The 26,213-nt window shown below is 36.3% G+C and overlaps 2 protein-coding genes and 1 long non-coding RNA gene across 3 annotated transcripts in view; 2 read left to right on the top strand and 1 right to left on the bottom strand.

Annotated features, from left to right (window-relative positions):
- Positions 1-707, bottom strand: part of LOC113233531 — a 3,052-nt gene extending 2,345 nt beyond the window's left edge. The window contains exon 1 of the mRNA XM_026468653.1: positions 618-707. Within this exon, the coding sequence (XP_026324438.1) occupies positions 618-653 (36 nt within the window). The 5' untranslated portion in view covers positions 654-707. The remainder of the gene's footprint in view (positions 1-617) is intronic.
- A 4,248-nt stretch (positions 708-4,955) lies between these two features.
- LOC113233641 (leucine-rich repeat extensin-like protein 3) lies at positions 4,956-10,998 on the top strand. The gene is made up of 4 exons (XM_026468803.1): positions 4,956-4,972; positions 6,695-6,718; positions 8,337-8,360; positions 9,650-10,998. The coding sequence occupies exon 4, from the start codon at positions 9,818-9,820 to the stop codon at positions 10,442-10,444; it is 627 nt and encodes a 208-aa protein (XP_026324588.1). The 5' UTR covers positions 4,956-4,972; positions 6,695-6,718; positions 8,337-8,360; positions 9,650-9,817; the 3' UTR covers positions 10,445-10,998.
- A 7,113-nt stretch (positions 10,999-18,111) lies between these two features.
- Positions 18,112-22,566, top strand: LOC113233695. Its single transcript, XR_003310730.1, has 3 exons — positions 18,112-18,201; positions 21,466-21,489; positions 22,407-22,566. It is a non-coding gene; the product is annotated as an uncharacterized LOC113233695 (long non-coding RNA).
- The last annotated feature ends 3,647 nt before the right edge of the window (positions 22,567-26,213 follow it).

Here is a 26,213-nt window from a genome sequence, read left to right as displayed (position 1 = left end):
TGAATAACAAAAACAATTGAAAGTCGATATTCAAATGTTTCAAATTAGAAAAAAATCACAGAAACCATTTGAAAAAAGTTTCATTCGAAAACCTCAAACCATGACGATTCTATGAAAATTCAATGAACCTATTGCAATGAAACGGCAATTTCATACTTTAACCCCTAATAAAATTGTCAATGTATGTTTTATTACCGTAATATTCATGTATTTTTTGTGAAGTATTTCCGCTAGTTTGTTATAATTATTAATACAAAAATCGAATACGAAGAAAAATTCCTTCAATCCGACAGGACATATAACAGACACATAAAAGAATTTAATTGACTAGGCCTGTAGCTCAGTTAACAGAGCGACGTTACGGTACAGCATGGACGCAGACTCAAGTACTGTCGGGTCGAAGGAATTTTTGTTTGCCATTCGATCTTTGTACTAATAATTATAAGAAAAATGCAAATTAAAAAGAAAAACAAACAAACAGTGTTTACGTACTAGTGAAATCAACAACCATTTTGACTACAACTTATAATGAAACAAAAGAAAAAGGAAAGTAGCAGGCCGACAGATAGACGGTAAAGAGATCTTAGCAACCGTTCATAAAACAACAAATGACTTACCAAAAATGTTGACAAAATATAAATAATTAATTCCATTTTAAGTACTGGATTAAGAGAACATGTCAAGTGTAAGATTCTTCAGCTTGATTGACAAAAAACTTAATTTGTGCGAAATTTATATCAGAGGTAGCAAATTAAATAATTGTTCTCGTGATTTAATCATTGTGTGACTAAAATGGTGTGATGCTGTTGATGATGAATTTCATGTTTTTATTAAATGGTACATTACCATTTTTGTAAAGTAGTGTATATTTCCAATGTTGTCAAAAGGGTTAAAGCATTTTTTAATTAAACATAAAAGTATATACCACTAACATAAATGTAAAGAGGGGGTAAGTCCTCTTTAGGTATCTTAAAAGATTACGTTATTAATATCACGTGGTCATTAATTATTGCTAGAAATGTTTCGTAGAAGTACTAAATTTACCGATGTTAGAGCATTTAACTAACCGGGGGCGACGCTAGTTTTAATTCTTAAAACTAAAAAGTCTGCCACTTTTGCGGAGGATGAGGCAAGCACACAAATAAAATGCCAATAAACTAATGCATTTCTTGATCAAAGTCAAAGTCAAAGTCAAAGATTATTTATTCCATAGGTAAAATAAATTAACACTTGAAAACGTCACATTTAAGCTACTGCTCGTTCACTACGCTGACCTCCCTGAGAAGAACGAGCAAGAAACTCTAGGGATTGCTCTTTTCAAATAAACTTAAATGCTATGGAATACACTTTGGATCAAATTTGTGTCGATTCTGGAGCCATGTCGTCTTTCCATACATCTAATTTCATATATCTAACACGTAGTCTTCAATTTTGTAATGTGATTTTTGGATCAAAATATTTTTAATGTAGTTTTTAAACTTAGGAAATGATAAACTTAATATATACTCCGGAATCTTATTGTAAAAACGTATACGTAACGTACGTACAGTTCTCCATAAAAGAGTTGTTTATCTTGGTTAAACGAAATCGTGGTACCATGAATTTGGACTTAGCTTTAGAGCTTAATTAGAGGTTAATATTATGGATATTTTCTTTCTTATTGAAATTATGATCGTGTCGCTATACACGCACACTACGAAATTAAGCAACACTAGCGTGACTTTACTCACACACTCTCTTTCACAAGTAGTAAAAATAGCAGAAAAACTCCTTGTGAAAGAGTTCGTCCAGGGAAGTACTGCCTATGCCTTACCTATTTCAGCCGCCAAGCAATAATGTGACCATTTCTGCGTTTTGGTTTGAAGGGTAAGCGTGCTGGTGAATTTACAGGTACCTAGGACTTGACAATTTATGTCTCAGGATGACGGGCGCAGTGGGAGTGCCTCTCAGATCTTTGCGATTTAAAGCTCTGAGTGGCTGCAACTGTTCTGGACAGGTGTGTAGCTTACCACCGGGCACACGCGACTTGTTCGTCCGGTCATTTGATATTATAAAAAAAACATTTATCCTTTTTTTGTTCATCCTTTTCTCTTTTTCTTTTTCTGCTTCACAAACAAGCGAAATAAAATAATATCCACGTCTTTTTTTATCATGTAAAATTGTTCTTGACATGTAGAAGATTTTTTTTTCATAATACCAAGTGACGGGCCGAACAAGGTCCGTTTCTTTTCGAACAAGTTCGATTTCTCGCGAAACTAATTTCGCTTCTGTTCCGCCGCAATTTAAACTGAGCCTAAGGGAATTAATGAGCATGAGCATGAGTAATTTTGATTAAATAAATATCAACTTCTTAAAAACATTTTTTGTTGGAATTTTCATTTCATACTTAAACCCTCATTTTTTAACCGACAGCACTGTCCCACTCCATCTTGGCGATCTCAAGCATTATGTATATTGACCATATTGACTTATTTATTTAACAAATATTATGTTACAAAAATTGTACAGGCAAAAATCTGTACAAAAATGAACTTTAACGAAAACACGCTCACATTTTTTTTAATTTCTATGTTTTTACTGTATTAAAGTCTGCCATTGGTCTACCTTTTGTTTTTTTTTTACCTTCATCAAGTGACACGCCTAATGACAGTTGCAGTGCCACTCAGAGTTTTAAATCGCAAAAATCCGAGGGGCACTGCCACTGCGCCCGTTACCCTGAGATATAAGTTGACAAATCCTATGTGCCTGTTATTTCACCAGCACCTTTGCCTTTCAAAACCAGAACACAGTAATGCTGACATTACTGCTTGGCGGCAGAAATAGGTAAGGTGGCAGTACTTCCCTGGACGAACTCTTTCACAACAAGCTCTACTGCTACTTAGCCACTCTAAGCAAATATCAAAGGAGATTTCATAACATAATTTAAAAATATACTCTACTCTAAATTAGTCTAAATACTCTAGTAATGTCGTTCATTATATTATTTCACCAAATTCTTATCAAATATGTATTTATTTATATTGTATGAACTTTTTTTAATTAAATGACTATTTCAATATTTTTTCAAAGTCAGTGTCTTTTTCTGTGTTTCTAATATTAATGGGTAAATTATTGTACAATTTTATTGCCATACGATGAGGATTTGACGCTACTTGTTTCAGATTCGTAACGGTTGTTTCTAATTCGTATACAAACTGCCTCCGTGGTTGAATGATTACCATGTCGGACTGCCACGCAGAGGTTTGATTCGGGTTCGATTCCCGGACCGGGAGAAATATTTACATGACCTACATCTACTTCTCTAGTGAGTTTGGGTGTAATTTGTGGTTGTCTATGTGTGTGTCTATGGCATCCTCGACGCAGTGTTTCCCTAGTGCGTGACCATATTGACTGTGTGCGTTATTATTTATACATCGAAAATGAATGAAAATGTCATGTGTTGTAAAAAGACATTAAGGCTGGTGTAAATTTTTTTCCTTTCCACCTTTTTGAAACCGTCCTCGTCGCACTGGTCAACTCTTCTCGGTGGTACTGACGACACAGCTCCAGAGATGAGTATACGTTTCTTTTTCATTTTCTTCTCCTTTGTTGGTAACTGCTGGGTTGTGGTTGTGGAGCACAGTAGCGTAGTCACTCACGCGTGACGCCGCCGCCGGGGCGGAAGAACGAGGGGAAGGGCGCGGGGAAACGCACGTGGTGACAGTAGTCGGCGACGTATGGGCCGACGCACTGCCACTGCCGATAGATGCGTTTTGCGCCCCGCGACAAGTATTCACCTTACAGGCCCCGGGTGACCTACTTACCGAAGCCGCATTACCTAGTAACGCAACTCACGGATGATATTGTTCGAGACCTCGTCCAATTTACAGTGATCTTCAGCAAGGCTTGCTTTCATGGACGTGATGTCCTTCAGCAGCCTGGTGCCGTCGATGTGGTCGAAAGTGCCCGCTTGCTTGACACGAAAGCAGGAACATAGTCTGGGTCGGTCTCCTTTAACAGCAGACCTGTACGATGCTGACCTAGTCCATAGTATCGATGGCGTGTTGTATGAACGCCAGAAGTTCATTGTCTATGAGTTGCTGGGAACCCATAATCAATTACGCGCAGCGGCTATTGCCGCGCGTGTCGCGAATTTTTATAATTCTTACTGTGTAGTGGAGCACATCCGAATCCGACAGTGCACTGCTCCGCATTGACAGGCATGAACTATTATGGACAGGGATGTAGCCATCGAGTATATAACCAGCAATAGAGACGAAATGTCATGCCATTCTGCCAAATCATTACTGTGACAACTGCGGTGCGATTGGCGTGTCCGAATTCGAAACAATTGACGGGTGTCGTCAATTATTTCACTACAAATCGACCAGTTTACCTTAGTAAAAATAACTGAGGACCATGTTTGATAACGATTATACGAAATAACTGATTATAAGCTAATACAAAAAGGAAGTGAGTTTAGTGTGTAATTTTGTATTATTATTTACTATTATATATTTAATTAAGTACTTAGTAATTATTTTTTGGTTGGTTAAGTTAGCCAATTAAGTTTCTTTTGAAACGTGTACCTAAGAAAGAACGGCGCCTCCTGGTTACACTTAAAAGGAGGCTCCAGCAACTATTATTTAAGAAACCATGCTTGAAGATAAATGAAGATTATTATTGTTATTTATGTACACCCACATTTATGTCGCTTGGTATGACAACTTACAGAAAACAAGAGATCTAAACGAAGTTATTTTTTGGTCGCTATTTCTGTGTATCGTTTGTTTGATGTTGTTGTTTTTAATTAGGCAATTAATTCTCCATGTTGCATATTGTAAACACCATCTTAATATAAAGTGTTTGAATAAATGCTGTGGATATTTTATATTACGAATTCTTATTTCATGTTCCAAATGTAGCAAAGATGAACATACATTTATTTTATTTTATTTTTGTGTGTTTATTACCCATTTTTAGTGAAACGTTGGTAAGATTTTCTTCGAGATTTTTTTTTTAAATAACAAAAAAGAAATGTAATGATATTTAATTTTAAAGTGTTTGGTTCCCGTTTTAAAGGCTTAAAACAAATAGTATTATTAATAATAATATTCAATTACTAATATTCAAAGTCGAATTATAGAATCAAAATTAAATTAAGTACTAGACTTTTTTGTTTTGTCATGTTTCCCTGTTACATAGACCTTCGTGCGGGACTCCCCTATATTCACTTAGTTTGTTGTCTTCTCTTGTTACGGCTTTCTTCGATTTTTAATACTACGTTTGTAATAAAATTTTCGTTTTGCACAGGATCCCCCAATACCTGTTGGTCCAATTTTTAATATTATAAAAGAGCAATTAAGTGTTTTATTGAATGCCAGGATGTTTCACTGCCACGATATTAATTTTTTTGTGAAGTTACTCTACTTTGTTATAATTATTAATACAAAGATCGAAAACTTCACTTCACTTAGAAAAAATTCCTTCGATACGGCCGTATTCGAACCGACGTCTTCTAGCAAACGACCGAACCAGCGGACCTCACGAATTCTTCCATGTGCTTGTCGAATCTTTATATCTGGTTTTTAACGACTTTCTGGCCGTTGCGCCTATTTGAGAAATCTGTGAAAGTATTTCGTCACCCAGTTAGGCTCCTTTACAGCTTTCAGCCCTGGCTAGAGATATGGCTGTTCACTGTTATTAAGTGTTTTATTGAATGGCATAGCGTCTGGCATGGTTTACTAGAAGACGACCGGTTCGAATCCGGCCGGATTGAAGGATTTTTTTCTGAGTGTTCGATCTTTGTATTAATAATTATAAAATAGTATTTTATGCAATCTATGTATAATGAGGGTTCTCAAAGTCGTGCTTGCCGAGTGGCCAAAGTAAAACGTACGAGATTTTAAGACCTAATTAAGTAATGGTTGCATACGATATTTTTTCTACAAGCACATAAAATAATGAAACACCATCAATATTTAATGTATATCTTGACAGCAATCCATGGCAAGAAACTGAAACGACAGTCAAACAAATGTTACATAACAAGAAATCAAAGAGATAGAATTGACCGTTTTTTTTTATAAAAGTTTATGGCCCGGTTGCAAGACCTTTAGGCCAATTTAATCAATCAGGAGAGAGAATAGCGTTTGAGTTTGAGTAGTGTCATATTTGATATTTTAATTAGCAAAATAACGACGTTATTTTTTTTAATTTATCAGTTCAGTAGCGAGCACCATAGACAATATAATTTTGGTTTAAAACTAAAGAGAACACCTAGAAGCAGTACAGCTCCTTGTGAAAGAGTTCGTCCAGAGAAGTACTGTCACCTTACCTATTTCTGCCGCCAAGCAGTAATATCAGCATTACTGTGTTCCGGTTTTGAAGTGTAAGGGTGCTGGTGAAATTAAAGACAAATGGGACTTGTCAATTTATGTCTCAGGGTGACGGGCGCAGTGGTATTGCCCCTCAGATCTTTCAATTTAAAGCTCTGAGTGGCACTGTAACTGTTATGGACAGGCGTGTAGCTTACTATCAGCACGACTTGTTCGTCCCGACACTTGATGTTATAAAAAAAACCTTTGTGATATGGTTTATGAAATTATAATTTACAGACTAAGGTAAAGGAGAAGAAAAAAACGTATTTTACTGGAGGTTGGACATTCCTTAAATACCAACTAAAATTCAAACAACTTTGCATGATTTGTTTTAGAGGCGGCCCAAAGTTGCTTCAAATGTAAGTTCAATCAGAAAATTGTATTCGTTTTTAACCGACTTCAAAAAAAGGAGGAGGTTTACAATTCGACTGTATGTTTTATTTGTATGTATGTTACGCGATAATTCGGGCATTTATGAACCGATTTTGATGATTCTTTTTTGTTGGAAAGAGGGTACCTCAGTAGTGGTCTCATTTAATTTTGAAGAAAATTTTCCACCTCGAAGGGTGGCTATTATATAAATTTTATAATCACATAACAACTCTAACTTCCTTGCAATTAGAAAAAATTTGCTCTCCTTATAGGAAAATCAGTAACCTTACACAAGTTAGGATAAACTACATAAGGAAAATCAGGATAAACTTACATAAGTTTAACCTAATTTTTGTACATGGAGAGCAAATTTTGGATTTATTGTAAATTAATAAATTTTTTTTAAATGTTTTGAATTTATTAAAAATGGATTTATTACGGTAGATATAGCATTACTTACTAATAATTTAGTTACACGTGTTAGGCGTACTGAGACTCTTTCTCTTTGATAATAATGGTATTTAGACTGTAAAAATGTAGTTTATCGGGGAAAATATTTACTTATAATACCATCAACACAAACCGGAAGGTAACAAACTGCAATATTGTAAATCCTCGAAGTCATTTTCTGTATGTATGTATGTATCATGTATCATAATTATGTATGTATGTTATTTTATTAACTAACTTCAAAAAGTATTTTTTGTGAACCCATTTTGATGATATTTTTTTTGAAAGAGGGTATCAGTATTGGTCACATTTAAATTTGAAGAAAATATTCCACCTCTAAGGGTAGCAAATTAGGGGATGAATCCGTTTTCGCGCCTTGTTATTGTTAACTTTTTAGTTTCAGCTTGTATGTATGTAAACATAAGCAAAGTTTGAAATCGGTTCTATTTTTTTAATAAAAAAATATTTATTTCAAAATCAGTTGTTATTTATACAGTCATTAAAAATATGTATATGCAAACCCTGTTAAAACAAGTACCCTGTATGATATCCTTAGAGGATGGAAAATAATTAATAAAATTCCATCATTGACTTACAATTTATATGGACGTCGGGTCCGCGCTAAAAAGTGTCCGCACTTGTAAGGCGCTAAATTCGTATACAGAGCGCGACACTCCGCTTTAGTCTTCATTTGTTCTTCTAAGCGCGATACTGCGATGACATTACAATTTAAATTTCGAATAGGTTGACTTGGGACATTTTTTTCGTGGTTTTTGTATTAGACCCGTCGTCCATTTATTTGTAAGTCAATGAATTCCATAGTCTAAGATGATATCACAGACCACATTCTGATATAATGTGACGTGACATTGATTGACTCAGAGAGAAAAAGATAATATTTCATCGAATAAGAACTAACTATATAAAAAAAATATTTGATAGCAATGTTTCGGGCTTATCATGTAGCACTCTCCATTTCTCTCTTACACAATTGCTTCTGCATTCCATTACATCTGTTTAAAAAAGAATAATCATGTGTTACTGTCGCTCAGATATTGTATTAATTTTCTAACACCTACATACATTCTTTACCAAGTTTACCTTTAAGTTTCTAAGTACTTATGTCCTAAAAATCTTTAAAATGTTTTGTTTTAGAAGCGGTTAAAATTTGATCCGAATGTAAGTTATTCGTATTAAGTAAAGGTTAACTCACGTACTTAAGTCAAATTTTTGCTCGACATATTTCCAGCCAGTCCGAGATCATGAGATTACGGTTGTTTCTTAATCTCATGATTAGGAACCACCACCACAATCCGTGGAGACCACAGACGGATGAAATATGTACAGCAAAATCCCACTTAAGTTCGTAAGTTATCTTTTCCATATACAAAAATAAATGCGCATTTGACCTCCATCTCACCTGATGGAAAGTAACGATGAGGTCGTCGATGTAGCAAGGACACCTAAACAATGCCTATTCACTCTCGCTTTGAAAAGGCCCAAGTCATAAAGTTCGGGAAATAAGTCTGCAGGCAGGGAATTCCACTCCTTAGGGCACGTTCTCATTATGTCGTAACGTTATATTTATTGTTGGACGACTGTCGGGTCTAGCATGTTCCCATATCACGATTATCTATCGTGACAGTGTCGTGGACGTTTATTGTATCGTTGAACGACTGTCGTATCTAGCTGTTCCCACTAGATCGTGACGACAATTTATCAGTTCACGGCAGCCAGACCTTGTCGTTTGCACGACAGAATCGTTTGAAGTTGCGATTAACTATCGTGACGTGTTACTTATCGTCTGGCTACCGTCGTCTAGCTCTTCCCATTGTCACGACAGTCTGTCGTCGTAATGTCAAAGAAGTCGTGAACGACAGTTAATCGTGTTGTTATATGTGTGAACTACTTCATTTAAATATACAAGTCGAGACACTATAAACCGCACGACTATCTGTCGTCACCACATAATGGGAACGCGCCCTTAGCCGTTCGCCTTAAAAATGTGGACGTGAAACGCTTTGTGCGAATCCTTAGAATATACACAACATTGGGGTGGAGCCCTAACTTACGAGACAGCTTAGAGTTATCCATTAGTTTTGTTAATATGTAGTTTTCTAAGTTATTTCCTTTTACTATGTTGGGACATTGTATTATTTCAGTCTATTGTACGCATTAATCGTATTGAAACTCATCGATGGGTAATTGATATCTTCTAGGCATTAGTGGAAAATTTAAACAATGCAAAATTCAGATTCTGATTTGGATCTTTTATATATTGCAAAATCAGTTTCAAACATTTATGATTTTTTCGAATTCGAGGTAATTTTTACTATTATTTAATAAAAACAATGTTACATGGACATAACGCAGGCTCTATGATAAGGTTTCTCAAAGAAACTAGTTACAACTTTGCTTGACTCACAAAGAAGATAATGTTTCTAATTTCACGCAATTAATGATTTCAGTGTACGTTAGCCACCAAACAACTCAAAAGCTTTAAAAACAAAAAGTTGCAAGCAAGTCACAGCTTCCAGGACTGTGATTGCGGTTGCGAAGATTTTGGACCCCATGATGTTTGCAATGTTGCTAAAAAATGCATAAGATCTTGTACCGCGGTCTACGCAATACTATGCATGGAATACAACTGTAGATCTTTCAAGTGTCATTTTAAAGAGGTTTGTGTCACTAGATGTGAAATCGAATTCTGTCCGCAGCCATGTCCAGATCCATGTCCTTGTCCTTGCCCTAATCCGCCGTGCCCTCCGCCTTGTCCGTGGCCACCGTGTCCTCCACCTTGTCCGTGGCCACCGTGTCCTCCACCTTGTCCAGTACCGCCGTGTCCTCCACCAGTGCCACCACCGCCACCACCGCCACCACCACCTCCTCCGCCTCCTCCGCCTCCTCCGCCTCCTCCGCCTCCTCCACCTCCGCCACCTCCGCCACCTCCGCCGCCTCCTCCGCCACCTCCGCCACCTCCGCCGCCTCCTCCGCCTCCTCCGCCTCCTCCATGCCCACCGTGCCCATGTCCGTTTCCACCGTGCCCATGTCCACCATGCCCATGTCCGTTTCCACCGTGCCCAAATCCGTTTCCACCGTGCCCACCATTTTGTTTTCCTTGCGGTCCTAATATTAATAATAATAACAATAATAATAATAATAACAACAACAACAACAACAACAATAACAATAACAACAACAACAACAACTGTAATTGGAATTATAACATTAATAATAATAACAATAATAATAATAATGGATGATAATAAATAATAACATAGATATTTTTATTGTAGAGACGAAAATCTAAAATAGATAGTGCAAATAACATAGTCCTAAGATGTCGTGTTAAAAAAAACAATTACCCTTTGGAATATGTTAGATAGATAGATCTGGCTAATGAGCCTGTTTGTGAAAGAGCTCGCGAGCTGCACACGTGCATTACTTGTGCGATCTGTTCGCGTGCCGTTTGCGCGTCACATATAATAACATGTATTTAACTGTAAGGGGTGCAACGCGCGTGCGCGTACAGTGCACCTGCACACATTTGCAAAGCAATTCAAGATAAAACATTGAACCAGCTTGAGACCTCCAGTCTAAGACCTTTCATTGTGAGAGGAGACCTATGCCTCATTGTGGGACTTCTATAATGATAAGAATCGAAATAAAGTTATCCGACAGTGAACCAAAGTTATCAATGTAGTTGACAAGAGTAAGAAAGCTGAAGTGAACCGTTAGCTGGCGGGTGAAACGTGTTCTTGAGTAGAGGCCATGACTCGTCAATCGTAGTGCAGGACGCTGGTCTTCTGGTCAGATGTCGTGACTATCTGCCACAGGTTACAAGACAGCTAATAGATGCGACAAGGACCGGGTCAAATGGCGCATATTGGGAGATGCCAATACCAGCACTGGATTGCGATGGACTGATGATGATTATAATAATATACATTAATAATGTGCCCAAAAATCACACCAATTGCGCCGACGAAACGAACCTGACCGCCGCGGGGACACCGAGGGACACGGGGGCGCACAAAACTTAAAAATTCATTCAAAGGAAGAATCAAGATACAAGTGTGAGCATCAGGCGATTTTTCAAATTTTGTTCTGTACTATAAGTACCAGAAGTGCCTGTAGTTTTCCTTTCAAAACCGGAACGCAGTAATTAATGCACACGTTACTGCTTGGCGATCAAAATGGGTAAAGTGGCAGTAATCACATTCACACGAAAAACTTACACAGCTTTGAAAATGTATGAGAGGTTTAATACCCGCTTCACAAGACGACTGAGGGCGTGTTTCCACTAAGTCGTAACGTTTTTTTATCGTTGAACGACAGTCATGCCTGGCTGTTCCCACTGGATCGTGACGACAATTTATCGTTTCGCGGCAGCCGCCTTGTCGTTTGCAGATATGAGACAACGACAAATAAAACGTGACGACAACAGTAGCTGCAGTTATCTTTCGTCACATTTTTATTGTGACGTTTTATTTATCGTCTGACGACTGTCGTTATAGCGCTTCCCATTGTCTTGATAGTCTGTCGTCGTAACGTCAAAAAAGTCGTGAATGACAGTTAGGTAATCATTATGTACTATATGTGAACAACCCCATTTAAATACACAAGCCACGACACTTTAAACTGCATGACTATTTGTCGTCACGACGACATAATGGGAACGCGCTCTTAGCGTGGTACTGCGACGCTTGGCACTCACTTAAAAACATCCTAATCGGCCCGACTTATTCACCTATGGTGATTTAAAAAACGAGCCTAAAGAGAAAATATTTTGATCGACTGAAAAACCTTTTGTAGGATAATGTGTTATTATTCTGTTAAAGAATAAAGAAACGTGATTTTTTTAATAATGATGGTAAACTACACACCTATATAATTACAGATAATAGCGACATCTCTCGCCAGGCCTGGTAGCTGTAAAGTTACCTAGATGGCGCTACGGCTAAAAAGTAGATGAAAACCAAATACAAAGACCCGACAACAAGCACATGGAAAAATTCGTGAGGTCTGCTGGTTCGTTCCGTGGCTTAGTTGGCATAGCGTCTGGCACGGTTTGCTAGAAGTTGGTCCGAATCCGGCCGGATTGAAGGAATTTTTTCTGTGTTGAATCTTTGTATTAATAATTACACACCTATCCATAACAGTTGCAGTACCATTCAAAGCTTTAAATCGCAAAGGTGTGGCGGTCATTGCCACTGCGCCTGTCGCCCTGAGACATAAGTTGCAAGTCCCATGGGTCAGTAATTTCACCAGCACCCTTACCTTTCAAAACTGGAACGCAGCAATGCTCACATTACTGCTTGGCGGCAGAAATAGGTTAAGGTGGCAGTACTTCCTTGGACGAACTCTTTCACAAGGAGCTCTACAGTTACTTAAATGATTTTATAATCTATGTATATTATAATTGGAAATAAAACTATTTTTGTGGTACTAAATCTTGTATATTTATTTTTGACCGTGATCATGAAACCTGTAAAGGGCGTTGGTTTGTTCGAAAAATAAACAATGGTTTCATTTCGTTTGTTGTACCGGGTTCGATTCCCTAGTTTTATTTTCCCTAAGAGGGTATAAAATTAAACAAAGATAGCCGAAAATTGAAATAATTGTAATAAGAAGAAAAAATAATTTACAATTTAAAATTAAAATTTTGATTATATAAAAAAATAAATTTATTTTTACACGAGTCGTGGTAACGAGCCTTAAGATTTATGGTTTTTCGCTTCCGAGTATAGTACTCCCCTGTGTAATTGCCGGCGCAGAAGGAAGACCACAGGAATTGGTTCCCGTGCAGCGAAGGCGGGAATAGGATATATTTGCTGCAGATATTATTTCTGTAATTTTTTTATAATGTTAAATTTGAAAAAACGATTTATTCTAAAATGAATTGAACAACGTTGTAACGTTCCGTTACCATGTGTAACAATTACGAAAACCTAACTATGTTAGGTTATTTAATTAACTCGCTATGTTGTAATCATTGATTATTATGTAATATTATTATTTTACGGACATGCATAATTATATGTCTAGTTCATCACTATTTTGACGCTATTTTTATTTTATTATTAAATTAGTTCCTACATTATTTAATGTAATTATATTAATTGACTATGTTAAATTTACGATGACTTGTGGTAGTACAAAACTTGTACAGGGTTAACTATAATTAACATACGTTGAAATGTAACGATCCTTTTAATGCAGTAGATTGTACTGCAAAGTAATGATGTAAAGTTTACAAGATGATGAAAAAAAAAGTACTTACTTGAGCGACCTCATTCACAAGGGATTCTAATGCTAGTAAAGAAATGTCCATTAAGCTGTTTCAGGATGTTTCTGTCAATGATATGTTAAAATAAATACTGTACAAATGAAAAATGTGAACAAGTATACTTTGATACAGAACCTAGCTTTAACCTTTCTCACTCATCCTTACCAAAGGAATATCTAAAATTGAGAAAGTAGCCATGCTTAAAATTAATTTGATAACTTCGTTTGAAATTTGTTTACCTGGGAAATAAAGATATTTCGAATTTGGATTTTGAATTTATTTTTTTCGTGTTAATACGAATGTAATTTTAATTCCTAGAGGGACTGGATGTGTCACTTGCAATCGTAAAATGAGAAAAAAATTGATAATCACTTATTTTGGAAAAAAACTGTTAACCGACTCAAAATAAAGGTGGAGGTTCTGAATTCGATTGCATTTTTTTATATACTGTTGTTGTGGTTGTTTGTTTTATTTTTAATGTTATTATTTTGTTTTATTAAACACAAAAACTGCAACTAAAAACGATTAAAAGATGTATGTAGCGCTGGTCTCACATCCTGTCAGGCGTCTAACAAAAGAATTAATATGTAATACTTATGCTCAAACTCTACTTACACTTAAGACTATTAAATTTCATAATTTTATAAATGCATTGATTTAAGAATTGTTTTACATTGTTCTGGTTTACCTAGAGGTTTATGAAAAAGTATGTGTCTTCAGCCAGACACGTTTTCCGAAGTTGTTATTTTATGGAGGAAGAGCATACCTTGGTAGGTAATTTAGATTACGCAATTTACCAACTCTTGTCGTTTGGCGGTTTTACCTGTTTCAAAATGTGTCACGCTTCAACATTTTGAAAAAATCGCTGTTCTATCTGGATCCACAACACCTAAATTTGTAAAAGTTCGCTGCAGGAGCTCCTCTCTAACGCTCATAATACTAACCGCAGGCTCAACAAAGGCGTCAAATAAACAAATACATAAAAAAAATATAATTGACTTCTCATGTTCAGTAGGTACCGAGAAAAACGACAATTCTGAATTATGAGGCACTGTAGAGCCAACTAACTTTATCTCTGTCTTTGTGTAGTATTTGTTGGGTGTCATATGAGTGTTACTGTTGAGTATCGTCTTGTAGGTGTAATTAAAGCTAGCTGGCTATACATGAAATGCTAAGGGAAAGCTGTAACCTATCACAAACAACCCTACGATCCTACCTAACAGCTTTGCCCTAACTGTACACTACTATACATATATAGATAGGTAGAGGAAGCCAGTTACCATGCGACCTAAGTAACAGACGGAAGGCGCGAAGGATAAGGGTGCAAGTAGTGGATTTTCTCACTGCCAGTCTCACAGACTCACAAACTGATCTGATAAGCTGACGGCTAAAGGTGTCTTGGCCGCAGTGAGAGGATGCTGTAGTCAGGAGTGTTCTGACGTCGTCAATGAGACAGCGTCGATGACTGGATTCAAAACTAGACTATAGACTATTTATACAAATTCTATTTACATGTGTGCGTGTATATCTACAATATAATTTTAAATGTTAAACAAAGGAAACGTCTACTCAGCAGGCTGGTCTTGCACATTGCTATTCGGTCAGTGCACTGCTATTATCGTCACGTGGTAATTTATGTCTCGTCAGCCATGTCACGTGAACGTGAACAGGCACTCTTGATCAAACGACACTTAACGCATCAAGGTCAGATCAGGGTTTAGATAGGTTACCTAAATAGCTAACGAATAATTATATTTTGAATTGCTTGATTAAGATGTGGCCATAGTCTGTCCTTTTAGATAGGACTTTGGCAGCTAAAGCCACAGCCTCCTCGGTGGTTTGCTTGTTGGTAAGGTAGTAGCTTCCGAGCAGTGTGTGGTTAGCCTATAGTAAAGGCTGATCACGTGTGTAAGTTGCCTATCATAGGTAGGGCACCAGCTAGGTATGTTCACCCCTTCAGTTGTGAGGAAGAGGGATGTAGTCTAAGCTCTACTCTATAAGTATATATACTGGCCGAATGAATATAGATTTGTGTTTGAAATGTATTTTAAAAAATAGGATCGAAAAAATCCTCCTAGAAAAAAGTCTGCCAAAAACCTATCTAAAAGGACAGACCATGACCACACCCTAATCAAACAATTCAAAATATAATTATTCGTTAGCTATCCTAGCTATTTAGGTAACCTATCTAAATCCTAACTCTTTATTTCAGCTACCCTAGCTTGGCTGAATGTTCCTAACAAATCATTAAACATCACTACTAGAACCTCCTAAATGCATCACTAAACTATCTTCAACGTGCACGCTGCTACGATGACGACACAGGCTTACAGGTTAATGAAACTGGGTATCAAAGACTTCAAGAAATGTCTAATAAACTGAACATCTTGAATCTTCGCTTACGTCGCTAACTTATCTAAACTATAAAAATAACTTGTCAGCGATTCGTTTGGCCCCTGTCGCCTATAATAAAACTCTCGGGCGTAATCTATCTGTGAGGGAAATTCCTCTTTTAGCTTCTGTGCAATTACATCATACGTCGTGTATGAAGAAATTTGTACCATTGTAGAGCTGGCCCTTCGAAATACAATGCAATCACGTATCTCTTTTGCACATCAGACCAAAAATTTATACGCTGATCGCCTCAAATTGATTCAAAAACTCGTCTACATCGTTGAATCCAGTAAACATTTGTGCCGGCGTACAATACATATTTTCTTCTTACACTTTTCACTGGTGTCAATTATAAAATAATATTAAATAAGTAAAAATATAAACTACGACCTTATGTACGCTTTCCTGGAGGTTTTTCGTAAAAACATAAAATTTTGTCACATCGGAGTTTTCTTCATCGGAATATATAATAATAATAATAATAATAACGCACACACTCAACATAGCCCCGCACTAGGGAAACCCTGTGTCGCGGGTGCTATGGACACACACATAGACAACCACAAATTACACCCAAACTCACGAGAGAAATAAATGTAGGCCATATAAATATTTCTCCCGGCCCGGGAATCGAACCTGGGACCTCTGCGTGGCAGTCCGACATGGTAACCGTTCGGTCACGGAGGCAGTCAAGGAATGCTTTCATCATTTATATTGCGATTCCACCACTTATAGGACGGCCTCCACCATTTATAGGCTCACCTCCACCTTTTATAGGACGTAACGTAGCTCAGGTAGCTTTGCGAGAGATACTTTTATAAGAGAAACGACGATTATTCATAAGTATAACTGCAAACGTGTATTCAATTTGGAATCTTAGCCTAAAATTGCCAAGATGTTCTTTTTGCTATGCTATTTTTAAATACATTTTAAACACAAATCTATATTCATTCAGCCAGTACTTCTACTCATAGAGTAGAGCCTAGACTACAGTACACAACCAAAGTCATCATCTGTACCCTTTTCACATGAGCTGGAACTCAATTAACTTAAATTTACAATGATTCGTGTTTTCAATAGATTGTCAATATTTACATGTTCATAAAAATTGTTGTTAATGGCAACACTTAACATTTTAATTTGTGGGGATATTTCTACCATACTACATAATTTCTGTTTATCACATAATAGTATGTACTATCCTATTGAATGAGAGACATCGATAGGTTTAAGAAAAATAAATATAGAACGTAACCGTTTAAGTGACGCATCTTATATATAAACCTATTATATTATGTGTCATTGTAGCCAAATACTAAATATTTAACGGAAATAAACAAGTTCTTAGTGTACACAGTGGAGTTAAATATTATAATTTTTCTTTTCCTATTTGGGCAATTATTATTAAGTTAATTTCTATCGCCGTTCACAGCTGTCAAAAACAGAATGCTATCTTGGCTCGACTATACTTGATTTCTCTAATCATATGATAGTACTTCTCTGTTGCTTGCGGGAGTTCACTCGGTTTAACAAAAAAAACTCATAGAACGTAACCGTTGGCATGATGTATCATAAATATAAGCTATCACAAGTTCAAAGCAGATATAAAATCAAATTATGTGTTATTACGGTTAAATACTACTTATTTAATCGAAATAAAAACATTGTTAGTGTTCATAAAGGATACATAAATTATATAATTAATTGTTTCCTATTTGGAACATTATTACTAAGTTACGTTCTGTCGCTGTTTATAGCTGTCAAAGAGAGGATGCTATGTTGGCTCGACTATGGTGAGCTAAATTTGCAAATTAAATTATAAATAATAATAATGTACTTATAATAAGGACTTGTCAACTTATGTATCTCTCTCTCTCTCAACTGTATAATATGTATTTGCTATGGATACTTCACATTAATTTAGTCGTATTTTTTTTAATATTATTATAATTAATGGCTTTTTCGTCTTAATTACATTTTAGAGCTTATTATTATAAGTTCGAACCGTTTACGTACTTATAATAGAACAGTAAACAATACCTACTAATTAAATTCGTTACGCCAACATTGATACGGCATCGATGAAATCTTACAGAAAATAATTCATTTTAACCAAAGTTATTTATTTTCCTGTGTATCGTTTAAATGGTGTTGTTGCCTTTAATTAGGCAATTAATATCGATGTTGCACGTTGTAAATAACATAAAAATTTTCGAATAAATACTGTAGGTATTTTGTAATGAGTTCGTATTTCATATTCTGAATGTAGCGAAGATGAACATATTTTTATTTTCTTCAATTTTGGTGGGTTTATTACCCATTTTTATTGAGAATTTGGTAAGTAATATTTATTACCTTATAATTATATGTTTTTTTAAATTAATTATTTCATTAATATAATGATAACTCTGTGTATTAAATATAAACTTAATAAAAATACAGTTATCGATTTTCGGTTTTGAATATTTATAGAAAGCTTAAATATACAAAATAACTCACAAAACAAACCATTTCCAAGAAATTCTAGGCTTGAAAAAGCCTAATTTCAACTTAGATTTATCGAGTTCTTAGGTTTTCGCGATTGTTACACATAGGAAATGAAACTATTTTTCCGGATTTAAATCGCGTATATTTGTTTTTTCAAACAAACCGACGTTTCGGGCCACTCCGGAAACTTAGATTTACTTTTTAAAAAGAAAATAATTTTTTCTCGGCTACTTCATAGTCATTCTTTAAAAAGTTTTTATGATTGTCTACAAAACGCGATGTTTCTAAGCGATTTTTTCTTTTGACAGTATTACAAAACCTTTATAAATATTGAGCGTATTATGCAATAAAAACTTTTCAAAACACTAGGTCAAAAAAACAATTGACAAAATCCAATTTGTCGCAAAAAAACGTTTTTATGTATAAATTATATGGAATGTGTTATATATGACTAGAAAGGTGGATAAATCCCCTATCATATAAATATAAGGAACATTTTAATGACATACCTAACTTATGTTGGAAGAAATAAAATTTTCATTATAAATTTGAGGTTATTTCGTCACGCCAACCACATTTCACACAATGATTTCACTGTATTCTATTGATAGACGGCACAATACACATACACAACATTGAAGTACAGTAGTTCACGCGCTCATTTCAATTGTTTTTACCATTTCACAACACGGAATTACTTCACAATGTTTATTTATTTCTTAACAAACAAATTCCGGCCATGACCAGCCCGAGCGCGAATTACGACTATTGTATCCAGCGTTGCCAATTTGTGGGGAATTCCCCAAATTGTGGGGAGTTTCAACTAGATTGGAGATTTTGTGGGGATTGGCGCTATGTGTGGAAAATGTGGGGATTCTAACATTTTATCATTTTGTTTAATCTATCAATTGCTGATGCGTCGCTAGGTTGATCGTTACTATTAGAAACACTGTGATGGACTACATCGACGTGTTTTTCAACATCGCATATCCCTTGTATTATTAACAAGCAGCTTAAATAGAATTATTATTAGAGCACTTGGTTCTGAATTGTATTTTGGTTGTGAAATTACCAGTCCGTGCGTGTTGAGTTCGCGATTCTTTCTCCCGCTTAGGCCGGTCCCCGGTATGAAGCAAAACGAAATCAGCTATTGATAAACAAAGCCGAGCAGTTGGTACTTTCACACCACAACTTACCACTCGTCAACTTTAAATATTAAATATAGGTCGAAACTCATTGATTATGTCTAACGTTAACTAGTGTCACCAAATGCACAACAAATAATCAATTTACTTAATTTTGTAAGGCAAAGAAAAATGATTTTTTGGTCAGACTGATTACAGATTAATGTTTAATCTAATTAATATTATAATTAATATAACTACCTCCGTGGCCGAACGGTTACCATGCCGGACTGCCATGCAGAGGTCCCAGGTTCGATTCCCGGGTTGGGAGAAATATTTGTATGCCCTACATTTGTTTCTCTCGTGAGTTTGGGTGTAATTTGTGGTTGTCTACGTGTGTGTCCATAGCACCCGCGACACAGGGTTTCCCTAGTGCGGGGTTATGTTGAGTGTGTACGTTATTATTATTATTATTATTAAAATAAATTAACGATTTAAGGTCATCTAATTTTATAATTAGTTTACATTCTGTTTACATTCACAGCAAACGTAATAGATTATTACATTTTGAATTTCTTAATTCTTTATTATATTTTTAAGCGATGTATTTCTCATAATTAATAATAAATTATAGATGCGAGGAATTTGAGGGGAACATGAACTTTGCTCTCCCCAAATTTGAGGATTTTAACCCTGATTTTTGGAGATTTTGAACAATTGGCATTAGCAACGCTGATTGTATCGAATGATGTGATGTAATGACTTAATATCCAAGGTTCACCACCTCCACTGGATCTTTTCATATTCTTTACTTTATCCATTTTGCATGAATTCTTACAACGTCCAATAGAGTAAAAACCCTAATTGTAGTATTTTTTTAAATAAAATCTACTGAAGACGCGCTATAACGTGTTTGTTAATAAGTACAAACACTACAGAATGTCTATAAATTAAATATATCTAGAATAAACTTAAGAACACTAGTTTTTAGAGTATTAATAGACTTTACTGGATTTGTAAAGAACAATTTTACTAAAAATAATCAGTTGTTCTACAGATGAACTTAAAATAAGGACTTTAAGAGTAAATCTTAAGAGAGATTACACTTAATTGAGTTGTTTGGTATTAAAAAGGTGTTAAAATTTTGACTTGAGTGAAATAAGTCTATAAGAACAATTTCTTTTTTCTAAAACCGTTTATAGAGAACTATTATCTAAATTAATATCATATTAAGACTGTTCATAGATGTAACAGTTCTAAGGTGTATAAAGTGTGCACCTTGGGAAGTACAAGTATTAAAAAATTTGAATTTGTACAATAAACACTTATATAGATTATATAATTATACGTAGGTATAATATTTTTATTTTTTTTCATTATTTTATTTATATTCCGGTTATAAAAACCCGTAAATACATACCTAATAGACATAACAATATAATAAAACACGAATTATTAATAATTTATACGTATTGTCTGCGACGTGTGACGCAACGTAGGTGTGCGGTAACCGGCCTTGGAAACGTCGATACATGACACCCTTCGGTCAAAACTCCTCCTTCACGAAGCTCGACAGATGTTGAGTTGGTAGTACTCTCACCACAAATGAATTAAAATTCACATTGTGGCGGGATTGCAACTGCTCGACCCTCAGGCCGTTATGCAAATACATTCACAAACACACATATATATATATGTACATAAATATATATTATTTCTTGTGTATAATTTTGTTGTGTATTTATGTATTGTAAATATATATGTTTTTATCGAGTTCTTAGGTTTTCGCGATTGTGACACATAGGAAATGAAACTATTTTTCCGGATTTAAATCCCGTATATTTGTTTTTTCAAACAAACCGACGTTTCGGGCCCTTTACAGGTCCCGTGGTCGCGGTTGTTTGAAACGTCGGTTTGTTTGAAAAAACAAATATACGCGATTTAAATCCGGAACAATAGTTTCATTTCTCATATATATGTTTTGTTTTAGAAGGTGCAAAAATTTGATCCAAATGTAAGTTGTTCGTGATTCGCTACTACGTGTTGTTTAAGATCTGCTTAATTATACATTATATAACTTGTGCAGCTACACTCAAACGGTTTTTTTCATTCGAGTCTAAATCAAAGGTTCCCAAACTTTTTTGCTCTCCGCTCACTCAGGCAAGATAGAAACATTTCAATGCACACCATCACAAAAAATAATTGATTTAATGAAATTGGTCTAAATTATAAAATATTGTTTGTGGATTTAAATTTTCCAGTAATTGGCATTAGTAGAAAATTGAAGACAACACAAAATTCAGACACTGATTTTACTTTTTCATTTATTGCAAAATAGGTTCAAAACTTTATAATAATATCAACGTAATTTTTATTGTTGTTTAATAATAATAATCAAGTATTACCTGGATATTACACAAGCGCTATGATGAGGTTTATCAAGAAAATTAATCATAAACTTGCTTGATTCACTAAGAAAATGAGAATACTAATTTCATACAATGATAATGATTTCAGTATATGTTTCACGCAAACATATACTGAAAAAAGTCAAGCATTTAAAATTTCTAAAAGTTGCACCAAAAAAGTTACCCTAACGACAATATCATTGAAGTGCATTTCCCACACGATGACGCTTGCAATGGTGTTAGAAAACGCGTAAAAACTTGCACAGCAAGCTACGCAAAATAACGCATGAAATACTGCTGCACATTTTTCAACTGTCTAGACTTGTAACATTAGTTGTCAAACAGACGTCATTTGACTGAGCTGCTCCCATATGTGTGCAGATTTCTAGAGAGTCTCCTTAATCTAATATGCGCATAAAGAGGTAGTTGTGGAGGAGGCGGTAAAAGCGGTAAAGAATTTGAATGCGGCAGTAGCGGTGAAAGCAATGAAGGCGGTGAAAATAATAATGATAATATTTTTTAGGGAGGCGGTGGCAGTTGGGGAGGTGTTGGGAGTTGGAGAGGCGATGGAAATTGGGGAACCTACGGAGGTGGTGAAAGAGGTGTAGAAGTCGGTAAACAAGGAGATGGCGGTGATAGCGGTGCAAGTTGGAGAGGCGGTGGAAGTGACGGAATTTGGAGAGGCGGTGGAGGTGCTGGAGGTTGGGGAGGCGGTGAAAGTTGGAAAGCCGGTGGGGGTTGGGGCGTGGCGTTGGGTGGTGGAGGCGGAGAAAAAGGCGCAGAAGGCATTAACCTTAGTGGCGGCAGTGGAGGCCTTGTAGAAGGCGCAGGGGGTGGGTTTGTTAAAGACAGTGGTAGCGGTAGAAGTTGGGGAGGTGGTGGAAGTTGGGGAGGCGGTGGAGGTGGTGGAATATGGAGAGGCGGTGCAGGTTGGGGTTGGGGCACGCCATTGGGTGGTGGAGGCAGAGAAAATGGCGCAGAAGGCGGTAAAGTCAGTGGCGGCAGTGGAGGCCTTGTAGAAAGCGTAGGGGGTGGGTTTGTTAAAGACAGTGGTGGCGGTAGAAGTTGGGGAGGTAGTGAAAGTTGGGGAGGCGGTAACGGCGGCGTGGGAAGCGGGTTCGTTAGAGGCTATGGTGGAAGTTGGGGAGGCGGTGGGGGTTGGGGAGGTGGTGGAGGCGTTGGAAGCAGTTGAAGTGGAAGTGGTGGTGAAGGAGAGGAGGCGGGGCGGTGGGGGAACATACACATGAATAGCAGTTTGCTTGCAAACTTCTTTACTAGTTTTAGGTCAGGGTCAAGACCCTAACGAGTTATTAATAACGTACATTATTGAAAGGAATGACAAATTATGTACAATTTATATTAATCCTGCTAGAATGAGGTGAGAGAAGGTATCACTTGGAATGAGTCAGGGTATGGGATACCCAGAATTTAGTGAAAATGTAGTATAAAATATGTATATTCTATTTTCATTGTTTGTATTATGTTATAAGTAACAGATTCTTTCTCAAAGTCTGCAGTCTGCGAACATATGGACAAACCCCAGGTTCTTGCAAAAGAAGTCCGTTACCTACCCATGATGCTGCGAAAGGCCATTGAAATTAAAACCATCCTAATTTCAAAAGGGAAGAAGATGATTTCTTTGTACCACAGTTTGGGATCCAGTCTGAAGAAAAATCCCAAGCAGACATAAGACTGCAGTACTGATTAATAATATGTTTTAGTTTATTTCTAATTTTCTTTTTTGTTAATAAAATTTATTTACTAAAATTCACATTGTTACAAATATACGCGTCTTATATCAGGAGAATAGTTTCATTTCCTATGTATATTTCCTTTTTAAAAGTTGTGTTTTGCTTTCCACATCCACATCATGATACATATAGACACGAACTAGGGATCCTAAGACGTGGCTCCCACTGAAGGGATGGCTCGGTAGGGGATCCTTCGGCATTCCTACATGTAAGCGCACACTGTAGCACACACACCGACATAGTACGTACGACGTCGCATCTTTAAACAAGACTAAGCTTCCGTAGGCATGCTGAAGCATTCTGTCGCGACATCGTGCTCGCGCCTGATCTCTGGACATTCCAAAGCATCCTGAAGGCTACCGAAGCATCCCCAAAGCTGCCAAAGAACCCCCAAGCCGCCGAGTTATCCCTAAGCATACCGTAGCTGCGCTGTGTTAGGATCCCTTGAAATAGTTTAGTGTAATAAGCGTTATGCTCACGATACAGTACTTGTTCGATCTACCCATTCACATACGTCCAAAAACGCAACCCCGTTTTTCCGCAAATCCATTGTTGTGTCCAATGTCCACAGACAAGGAAGAGAAAAGAAATTAGTCCTTGTATTTATAGAAACTATTATAGAAACAGAAACCATTGCAACGCCACATTCTAAAAAACGGCTCAAAAAAAGACTAATTTAAATAAACACATTTCAACAAGAAGTTATATAATAACTGTACTGACATGTGTGCGGCTGTGAGGTATGCAAGAGTATCCCATACAGCTAAAGTCACAACTAAAACTAGGCTGTGACTTGTGACGCTGATTTTCAATGGGCCATTGACTCTTTCGGCTGGCATCACAAAATACAGGAGTTACTACTACTACCATACTACTACCATTACTAGTTTACCAGTACTATTTCCATTTTTGACCGGTTCGATTCCTAGATGAGGCAAGAAACTTTAAAAAAAATGTTTGAGCGCAGAATTCTTCTTCTTCTTCTTCGCCTTTTAGTCATCCATTGCTAAATGTAGGCGTTCTCATTTGCACGCCATTCTTTTCAGCCTTGGGCCGTTTGCATCCAGGTTTTTTTGGTTAGCTTGACTATATGTATATCGTCGATTTACCTAGCCTTCTGGCGACCGACGCTTCTCGTATCGATCCTTAGTCTCGACTCCAGCATTCTTCTGTTCCACCGGTCGTCAGTTCTGCGGTTTATGTGACCCGCCCATCGCCACCTTTGCGCAATGATACGCCTCACGTCACCGCATATTAATTTGTTCTATTTTTTGTTTCTTTTATTAATCTGCGAGTTTGTTGTGTCGCTGTAGACTATACTACAAATTTTCTAGGATGATCCCTGTGACACCTCACAAAATTCTACATTAATATAACCTTGTAACGCGTGCACTAATTTACGTATTTTATAAATTATTTTTATAAGTCTCGCTTTTAAGTGAATAGAATAAAATTAAAGTAAAAGTAACACCAAATTAGTGAGAAATCAGCAGAGAGATGTGTCCAACATCTTCGGCGTCTTTTTATTTGAGTAAACAAAAACCAAATAGACAGTATAACTGCAGCGTCCTGAATGAGTTCTGTACTATTAACCATTCTTGTCAAAGAAGGATCTCAGCTACATGTACAATCACTACGGCGATCAACTACGTAGCGCGGGGCCGCTAGACCGCTGCCCCGCGCAGATTAAACAGCGCGTTGATGCAGATCTGCGTCTCCGCCACCGCGCGCGTGCTAATCGCCGTGCAGTGTGTTAGTCGCCTTAGACTATGGAAACCAATCCTCTAAGAGTATAGTTGCCAAAACAAATCAGAGAACGACCAGTTTCACTTGACATCCGCGCCGAACCCGACACGGGCTCGTGGACGGAGTCAACTTGACGAGCTCTGAGAAGATCCCGGACTCTCTTATTTATTCTTGTAATTTTTATATATTGACATTCCGTTATCCATTGATATTAAATTGTATTTTACTTTTATTGTTATTATAAATTGTAGTAAGTATTTGATACTGATGATATAACATGATTCTATACAACCTGTCTTCAAACTAGGGAAAGGCTAGACTCATGGACTTTAGAGTATTATTAGAACCACATTTTCGTCGTTTAATAATACACCCCTGATCAGATCTTAATTAAATTGATAGATAGATATTTAAAGCAAAGATTTTTTAGTTTTCAGACTAAATAAAAAAAAATGTAAATCTTCATTGAAAATGTTCCGTTAATTTAATGTTGTTATTTTTAATTAGGTAATTATCAACCATGTTGCATATTGTAGACAACATCTTGGACATAAGTGTTCGAATAAATACCGTGAATATTTTGTAATGAGTTCTTATTACTTATTATTCCAAACGTAGCGAAGATGAACATGCTTTTGTTTTATTTAATTTTAGTGGGTTTATTACCCATTTTTATTGAGTTGGTAAGTGGTATTATTGTTTCAAATGTAATTTAGGTTTTCTCATATATTACAGAAAATAAATTATAATTTCCATTTAGTTTGCTCTTCAAATCGATTAAAAATCCAAATTGATGTAAAAATATCATTTAAAATTGTTTAGAAACAATTTTA

The sequence above is a fragment of the Hyposmocoma kahamanoa genome, unplaced genomic scaffold (assembly GCF_003589595.1).
Source record: "Hyposmocoma kahamanoa isolate Upper Pololo Valley unplaced genomic scaffold, ASM358959v1 79, whole genome shotgun sequence".
Taxonomy (NCBI): Eukaryota; Metazoa; Arthropoda; class Insecta; order Lepidoptera; family Cosmopterigidae; genus Hyposmocoma; species Hyposmocoma kahamanoa.
The sequence above is the reverse complement of the archived record's forward strand: the minus strand, read 5'-3'. Positions and strand labels throughout refer to the sequence as shown.